At 36.1% G+C, this 8,707-nt stretch overlaps 1 protein-coding gene across 1 annotated transcript; it reads left to right on the top strand.

Moving 5' to 3' along the window:
• The first annotated feature begins 1,942 nt into the window (after window positions 1-1,942).
• Window positions 1,943-6,313, top strand: LOC113240054 (hemolymph lipopolysaccharide-binding protein-like). The gene is made up of 3 exons (XM_026477262.1): window positions 1,943-2,135; window positions 3,116-3,388; window positions 5,973-6,313. Exons 1-3 carry the CDS (start codon window positions 1,973-1,975, stop codon window positions 6,128-6,130), a joined length of 594 nt encoding a protein of 197 aa, XP_026333047.1. The 5' UTR covers window positions 1,943-1,972; the 3' UTR covers window positions 6,131-6,313.
• The last annotated feature ends 2,394 nt before the right edge of the window (window positions 6,314-8,707 follow it).

Raw genomic sequence — 8,707 nt, 5'->3', positions numbered from 1 at the left:
AAACTGCTGCTTTGATGGGTTCTAAACTATTATCTAAATGTAGTTTTCAATAACGTACGACAATAATTCACATATTTTTATTATCAAAAATATGAATTTGCTAGCCATGCTAAGATGATGTACTAATGGTCATCATCCTTTTGTCTTTAATTTTTTTTTTTTCATTTCAAACGCAAGTAACCTTTTAAATTTGACTTGTAGAAATTTTAAAATACAACACTTCACACACATCACCGCTATAGAACTCTTGCAACTCTGTTAGAAATTTGTTTTCTTCTATTTACAATCACGAAGAAGCGGAGAATACACGTACGTTTGTGCCCCATCCAGCTCCAAAGATATATGTACTGAATAAATGTATTTATCGGGGATAGCTTTTAGAATCTATCAGAGAGGATTTTTGCATTTATTATAATGACGGTGGGCATTGAAGTAGGTAAAAGACAATCTATTTTGCAGTAACTTCAATTTTACTTTTTATTACACTTCTTGTTACTTTATGCCGAGAGCAAGCTAATAAATTGCCGCCATTACAAAAACTTCACATTTTTTGTCATAAAAATGACATAAAAACTTAAATGAAGAACTAAGTACATTAACACCAGTGTATATGAGCTATTGGTATTTTTGTTTATACATTTTAAGAAAACTCACGGATTAATTACTACTACAAGATGCTTAAAGCACACAGTTACTGAAATGCAAAACATATATATATATACATATACATATATATATATATATATATATATATATTGTATATTGTCACATTTCCATCATATTCACACACCACGAGTGTGAGAAAACAAGGCATCGAAATGCCATTATGAAAATTCCATAATGAGAAAAGAACTGTCGTATCTCTTTTTTTATACCAAGTAACGGGACGACCAAGTCTTGCCCCTGGTGCTAAGTAACACGCCTGCCCATAACAGTTGCAGTGCCACTCAGAGATTTAAATCTTAAAGACCTGAGAGACACTGCCACTACGCCTCCCTAAGATGTAAAGGGGCGCAGTGGCATGGCCCATGTGCCTGTAATTTCACCAGTACCCTTACCTTTGAAAACCGGAACGCAGTAATGCTCACATTACTGCTTACCAGCAGAAATAGTATTCCCTGGACGAACGGCCTCAGTGTCCGAACGGTTACCATGCTGATCTGCCACGCAGAGATCCCGCGTTCCATTCCCAGGCCGAGAGAAATATTTAAATGGCCTACATTTTATTTGGGTGTAATTTATGGAATTTCCGTAATGTCAATGTGTCTGTTCATGGCACCCGCGACACAGGATTATACTATTCCCAGGCTACGTATCTAACAATAATCTTTTACAAGGTGCTCTACTGCTACTAACATTCCTATTCCTAGAAGGTTAGGATCAATACAAGTTAAACTCACTTTATAGACAAAATACTATTATTATTTATATTTGTAATAATATTATATTGCCATAATATCTGTAGATGTGAGATGAAGAACCTTAAGTGCCAAACACTTAACAAAATTTTTACTACAGAGTGGTTTTAAGGAGAATTAGGCTCTTAAAATCAGTCTTAAGACGTATAAAATATGGTATATAATAAAAAAACGTCGATAGGAGTGTTTTTTAATTTGTTAGTAAAAATATCTAAATTCCAAAATATCTAAATGTAAATATTATTATTAAAATCTGAACACACACTACAAGTACAGGGCCATGAGCACGTCCATCTAGATACTTTTTTTTGTATGTATGTTACGCGATAACTCCGCCGTTTGTGAACTAATTTTGATGATTCTTCTTTTGTTGGAAAGAAGGTATCTCAGATGTGGTCCCGTTTAAATTTCAAGAAAATAATCCTCCTCTAAGGGTGGCAGACTAGGGGATGAATGACTTTTGAGGTCGATTTTTTTTAACCGGAGGTCAGGTTATTCATATCTGTTTCTGATCAACAGGTATCCCTCTACACAACCTCAAAGTTCCCATTAATATGAATAAGGAACACTGTAGTGAAACATTATACGACTGTATGGCTCTTGTAGAATCAGGACTTAATTACAAAAGGTGCGCAGAACTACGACTGCCTTTCATTTGTTTTAAGAAGAACGTAGAAGTTCCCCCTAGTTTGGGGAAATGTACTACTGTTGATCCTGGTAAGTGAGTGGTTTTTATTTCTGTAACAATTTCTGAACAGGATACCTACAAAAGAATCACAGAGTAACCGTCATAACCCAGAGAATTGCTAAATTTAAATGACAGTGGGCAGGGCGTATTAAGGACTATTCACGTTAGACCATGCCGGGCGCAAGCCAAGCCAATGTAGTGATTCACATTACAGCGTACCAACAAGAGACGCCCGAGCTGTCTAAACACTGACCTGGCTGAACACTCTCTGTCTAATTTAAGATCGTGCGGCACGTACGAGACACGGACGCCTCGGACACGGCTCGCGCCCGGCACGGTCTAATGTGAATCTTCCTGTACTCGTAGAACATATGACAGATGGAGCTAAAGTGTTCTCGATCCTCATTCTTCGTACTGGAAGATAACGTGGACAGATCACCCAAGGTGGACCGATATCCTGATGAAGAATGCCGGAATCCGCTGCATGCGTGGAGCACAAGATGGGCCTATGTCCTATGAGGATGAGTGTCCAAAAATAAGGATCTGATGAAAAATTATTATGAGAAAAAAAAATTATTCAGAGTAAATGTGGTTTACAGAGACGCTATAAAAATATTTATATTACGGGTACAAGTGTATGGTCAAAGCATTCTTGAAGGTTATAAAATCAACACTTAGACTTGATAATAGATAGAGCAAAACGACAAGTGGTTATAAAAACCCGAGATGCCCATTAGCGACATGAATAGAGGATATCGTCAAAATTGCAAGCCGTATTTGAATGAAATAAACTGTAGAAGGCCTACACTTAGTTGTGGATAAAAATCATAATAAGGGTAGTGATAACGATGATGGTTATTAATGTAGTATTTAAATTGGTCTAGAAAAATAATAATAATGGGATACAGTGAGAAGTATACAATAAGCATTTTCTCCTGCCTGAAGTTTTTCAGTCACATATATGACATAGAAACTATGATAATTATAGTTTCTCTTTCGTTCTCAACAGCCTACAAACTTCACGGCATCCTCAACAGCTGTTACAAATTCCATCCTGAACCCAGAAAATGGTCAGAAGCTTTCAAAACATGTTCAGCAGAAGGAGCTTACTTAGCTATTGTCAACAGTGATGAAGAAGTTGAACACCTAAAGAATCTGTTTGCGGAATACCCTCCTAAAATTTTGACTTCAGATTACAAAGACTGTGTGTTTTTGGGATACCGCATTTTCGGAGATGAAACAATTACTAATCATCCTTTATCTTACTTCTATACTATTCATGGTAAGTCAAGTTTCTTTAAAATCTTTCAATATCTGGACTTCAATCACAGTGGCCGTAGAACTCCTTCTGAAGGTATTCATCCAGGGAAGTACTGCGACCACGCCTATTCCTAGCAGTAATGTGAATATTACAGCGTTCCGGTTTTGAAGAATAAAGATGGTGGTAAAACTTCAATCACTTGGAACTTACCAACTTTATGTCTCAGGGTGACGGATGCAGTATTTTTTATGACACAATGTGACGGGACGAACTAGCTGGCGGGCCTGGTGGTAAACGACGCGCCTGTTCTTAACAGTTGCTCATAGTTTAAATCGCAAAGATCTGAGGGGCACTGCCACTGCACCCGTCACCCTGATAAATAAATTGACAAGTCCGATGTGCCTGTAATTTCACCAGCACCCTTATTACCCTTCAAAACCGGAACGCAGTAATGCTCACATTATTGCTTGGCGGAAGAAATAGGTAAGGTGTTATTATCATAAAAGAAATGCCAGAGCATAACTCCAGGAATAAATAGCAACTTTCTTATGTATAAATGTATTAGAGTAGCTTTGTGGTGATTGCTAGTTGACCTGGTGTGCAATAAAAGTGTTGGTTGATGTTGTATGATTACACAACTACATCACCAAGTGACTTCGCAAAGCCATGAAGCCATAAAGTGGATCTTTTAGTATTTTTCATATACCAATCGCCCAAGCGCGAGGTCAATGAAGCGATATGCAATGCTCAGTCACATTTCCATTTTATTTGATCTACGTTAGTACTGGCAGTACTTTTTATTTCTTTTCGTGACAATAATACCTTTCGTGGCCTATTTTGATAGTCCGAGTTCCGATGGTGAATTCGTGATATTTTCTGTGGCTGATTATGACACTCGATGTGAATGACGTGACCAGACTGGTTTTATCAAAGAATGACTCCAACTGATCCATCTGTTTTTTATTATTTATTAGTTTCATCTGGAAACTTACTTACAACATTTATGTAAACAACGGTATCAATAAAGCCATTCATAAGAGACATTTTTAAACCTTTTTGGAGATGGATGATATACAGAAAAAAATATAATGTACGGTTATATGACAGAGTGAAAAAATACTGTAATCCGTGAACGATGTAGTTTGAAAGAGGATATAGTGACGAAGATAGAATAGGTACGTTGAGATAGTTTGGGCGATTGAAGCGGGTGAGCCGAATGAGATACACATATATATATAGAGCCAACGTAGAAGATAACATAGGAAGAGGGCGTACTTAAAAAAGCTTGCATGAATAAATTGATGAATAAGTAAGTGACGCAAGAAAGATGTAAAGTGGCCATCGTGACAGACGACTACCCTAATGGGAATCCAAAAGTGTTAGTATAAATATATCTATGTATGACATACTCATCCACGGGTAATAAGTCCCCGATTCTACGAACATCTACCCACAAGATTGAAAAGTGTTACAAACGACGAAGCGTTTTATACCCGAATAAAACTCCTTTTATTGGATAATTAATTATACAGTGTCGATAAGTTTCTTTTGAAACAATTGTGATTTTGTTTTAATTTACACCGTTGTATTTCAATAGGCAGTAGTTACACTACTGTATTTTATACTCATTATTATGTTTGCATTACCGACGATCATAATTATTATTCCTTAACATTGCATTTTAAATTGTGACATTGATAATATGAATTAAATTATTCTATTCTATTCTATTCTACTAATTATAACAAATACGTATTCCTACGCATCAAGAACTCACTTATACTGCCGTAGATACGTGCGTATCTAAACCAGATTTTAATCTCTGATACTAGAAGACACCTTTAGGAATCACGCTCATAACAAACTAAATACATTGCCTACGTGTATTTACGTAACGACCTCGGCAACTCAACGGTTTGAACTGTAGTTGCTGGATGATGAGGTCCCGGGTTCAATTCCCAGTAAGACCAAATTGGGAAAAGAACTTTTCGACATGGAAATATCCAGTCGAACGGTTACCATGCTGGACTGCCGCACAGAGGTACCGGCTTCGATCACCGGGCCGGGAGAAATTTTTATTTTTATTTGTGTGGCCTACATTTATCTCTCGTGAGTAGTGTAATTTCCGTGCCTAACAAGCATTATACTGTAAGTGCTATTTTTGTAAATTTACAGGGGAATTTAAGAAACATTTATAATGGCTTGAAATAAAACTAATTGAGTTTTAATAAAATTTCGAGCTAATTGGCGTACAAACTGCTTTTCGACACAAAATCGCTTCCCCCGTAAAATTACAAAAATGTCGCTTACAGTATAAAGCTTTTCAGGCACGGATTTGTAGTTATCTATGGGTGTGTCCATGACACCCGCGATACAAGGTTCATTGCTCGTGACAAAATATTTTTTGAGATATCATTTAAAACCATAACCCATAAAGTTTTAGAACATTGAAATTGTTTAATGATATCAGCTATGCGTCGTTAGGGTAAGTTCCGATAAGTCTAATGCAAAAAGACTAATTTTAACTGTTTTTAAAAGAAAATTTTGTGCTCTATTTTTCTCCATGGAGCTCCATGACTGAATATTATAAAACTCTCTTTTCCAGGCCAATTATTGGACCAAGCAGGATACAATCGCTGGTCCGTAGGTCAACCTAACAGGTCCGGAAATTGTGGTGGCATGTACCGTACTGGATTACTCAACGACATTTGGTGTCATGTTCCCTATGCGTTTATTTGTGAAAAAGATCCTCAAAGCTATTAATGGACGGATTCCGCTGAATTGTCGTTTCGTTTTTGTTATTGGGAATCATAAAAGTAAATAAAATTACAAATATACAAAATAGAAAATAAAATCATCCATAAAAAAAACCCGAAGTGTTGTCAATAACTTGCTTAAAATTCCACGTTGCAATAATGCATATCATAGTTTCCCAAAGAGATCCCTACCGTTCGCTCACCAGTTCAAGCACAGTTGAAGAGTCCTAAGGCTCTGTTGGACGCAATTGAAAAAAATCTGAATGATCTATATAATATAAAAAATACGTGTTTTCTAACATAACAATTAAATCATATTTCTTAAATAACTAACAGACTTATCTCATTTTTGTTACCCACTACGCAAACAACACATAATTTTTTTCTACACCTGTACTTTAATCTGTCAATTACGAGTATAATTTCATAAACCATATCATAAAGGCGTTCTTTTTAGTACTGTATCAAAATTATATTATCTATGGTACTCGCCACAGAACGGTACTTCAGTACTGATCCCATACAAATTCGAACAAAATATTACACCTTTAAGGGTGGCAGATTAGGGGATGAATTCATTTCTTGTATTTCACTCACTTTCAGCTAACAGCAATTTTATTAAAACTTCTAAACTATAGAACACAAACAAAAACTCCGACCTAGCAGAATTTGAACGGGCGACCACGCTATACCGTAGATCTCGCTCTGCCAAATAAGCTACAGGTCGAGTTAACATCTCGAGGAAATTATTCTATGTGTCTGTTATAGATCTTAATTGCCTCCGTGGCCGAACATGCTGGTCTGCCACGCAGAGGTCCAGGGTTCGATTCCCAGTTGGAAGAAATACTTGTAAGACGTATATTTATTTCTCTCGTGAGTTTTGGTGTAATTTTTGGTTGTCTTTATGTGTGTCCATGGCACCCGCTTTGCAGGGTTTCCTTAGTGCGGGGCTATGAGTGGGTGCGTTCTTACGAGTGAGTATTACGAGATCTTTTCGCCTTAAGCGACATCGTGTGACAGATTTATGAACTTCCTCACTCAGCCGGTACCTTCACTATGTTTCATTATGATTTTTTTTTTCTTTAATGCAAAAATATCTCCCATGACCTCGGAGATCTCATTCATATTCATTGGCTGTCTCAACTTTGAACAATAAACTTCAAAATATGACGCCAAAGTTGCGGACCCAAGCAGTTTCGGTTTAATTAATGATTGTTTTTGAATTTTGGATGTTGATTAGAACTTGCTACTACAATAATGGAGTTACTTGAAATTACTTGTGAATGAGTTCTGTAATCTAGTTTCAAAAGAAAAGTTAAGTTAAGGTTGCTTTTAAAGTCTAAACTCTCTGTCCTTAAAAGCTATATAATTTTATTACAAAATATAAATATGACCATAAAGCGGGCCACATGCAGTCGAAATTTCGTTTCGGTATTTCGAAGGCAACAAAAACATGCAAATCATGGACTTATCACACACATACAGTAGTATTCCTTTCGAATTTTTTTCCGATTCGAAATTCCGCATGGTGGCTTGTGCATTTGGAATTCCGCATGGTAGAAACCATTCTGAATGCAAATCTTCCATAGATTTTCCAGGGTTGCAACACAATCGTAAATTTCGCGCGTATCGAGTACTTAGGTTTTCGCGATTATTACGCATAAGAAATTAAACCATTTTTCCGGATTTAAATCGCGTATATTTGTTTCTATTATTTATTATATGTATTTATAACAAGTTTCTATTATTAATTAATAATAAATTGAACTTATTAAAAATTCATTCAATAAAATAATTTGTAAAACTTAATGTAGCGTAAATTGTAATGTTTTCTTTGTAAAATTAAAAATAAGGTATTTAATTAATAACTCGACTTCGATAGTCGTCTTCACAAAGTCAAAAAATCATTTAAGGGGCAATGTATACGCTTCTATAACAAGATTCCGGTTGATATACAAAATTTGCCTTTCCCGAGGTTTAAAACTATAGTAAAACAAAAACTTTATACTAAAGGTTATTATACAACTTCTGCGTACTTGGATGACAAAAATCCGTGGTAGTAACCCGTTTAGCTCATGGAGGTAGTCTCGATCTCTGATGTTTCAAATAAAAAAAAAAAATATTGTAAATGTTATTTACAAAGAGCAACCCCTAGAGTTTCTTGCTCATTCTTCTCAGGGGAATCTGCCTTACGAATGAGCGGTAGAGTTCAACTATTGTAACGATTTCAAGTGTAATAATGCTTACCTATGAAATAAAGATTATTTTGAATTTGAGAATTTGAATTTGAACTGTTGTAACTATAGTGAAAAAATAGGGTGGTTTGCATCAATATTAGACATAACTGGTTGAAGACTGTACCACCTCAGTCAACCGTGACCATGGGACCTGTAAAGGGCCAGAAACGTCAGTTTGTTTGAAAAAACAAATACACGCGATTTAAATCCGGAAAAATAGCACGTATTTTCGCTGCGAGAACATCTGAACTCAATACATCACGTCTTTCAACTGAATATTGTTATTCCGAACGGAAATACACGTATGTGTGTGATCTATATACGGGATCTCGAATCGATAATCCGGA

Source organism: Hyposmocoma kahamanoa, unplaced genomic scaffold (assembly GCF_003589595.1).
Source record: "Hyposmocoma kahamanoa isolate Upper Pololo Valley unplaced genomic scaffold, ASM358959v1 119, whole genome shotgun sequence".
Lineage (NCBI taxonomy): Eukaryota > Metazoa > Arthropoda > Insecta > Lepidoptera > Cosmopterigidae > Hyposmocoma > Hyposmocoma kahamanoa.
This window is presented reverse-complemented; position numbering and strand designations above follow the sequence as displayed.

Coding starts and splice junctions, on each gene's coding strand:
- LOC113240054 (XM_026477262.1), top strand. CDS start 1,973: ATGAATAAGGAACACTGTAGTGAAACATTATACGACTGTATGGCTCTT. Junction 2,136..3,115: donor ATGTACTACTGTTGATCCTG/GTAAGTGAGTGG, acceptor CGTTCTCAACAG/CCTACAAACTTCACGGCATC. Junction 3,389..5,972: donor TTACTTCTATACTATTCATG/GTAAGTCAAGTT, acceptor TCTCTTTTCCAG/GCCAATTATTGGACCAAGCA.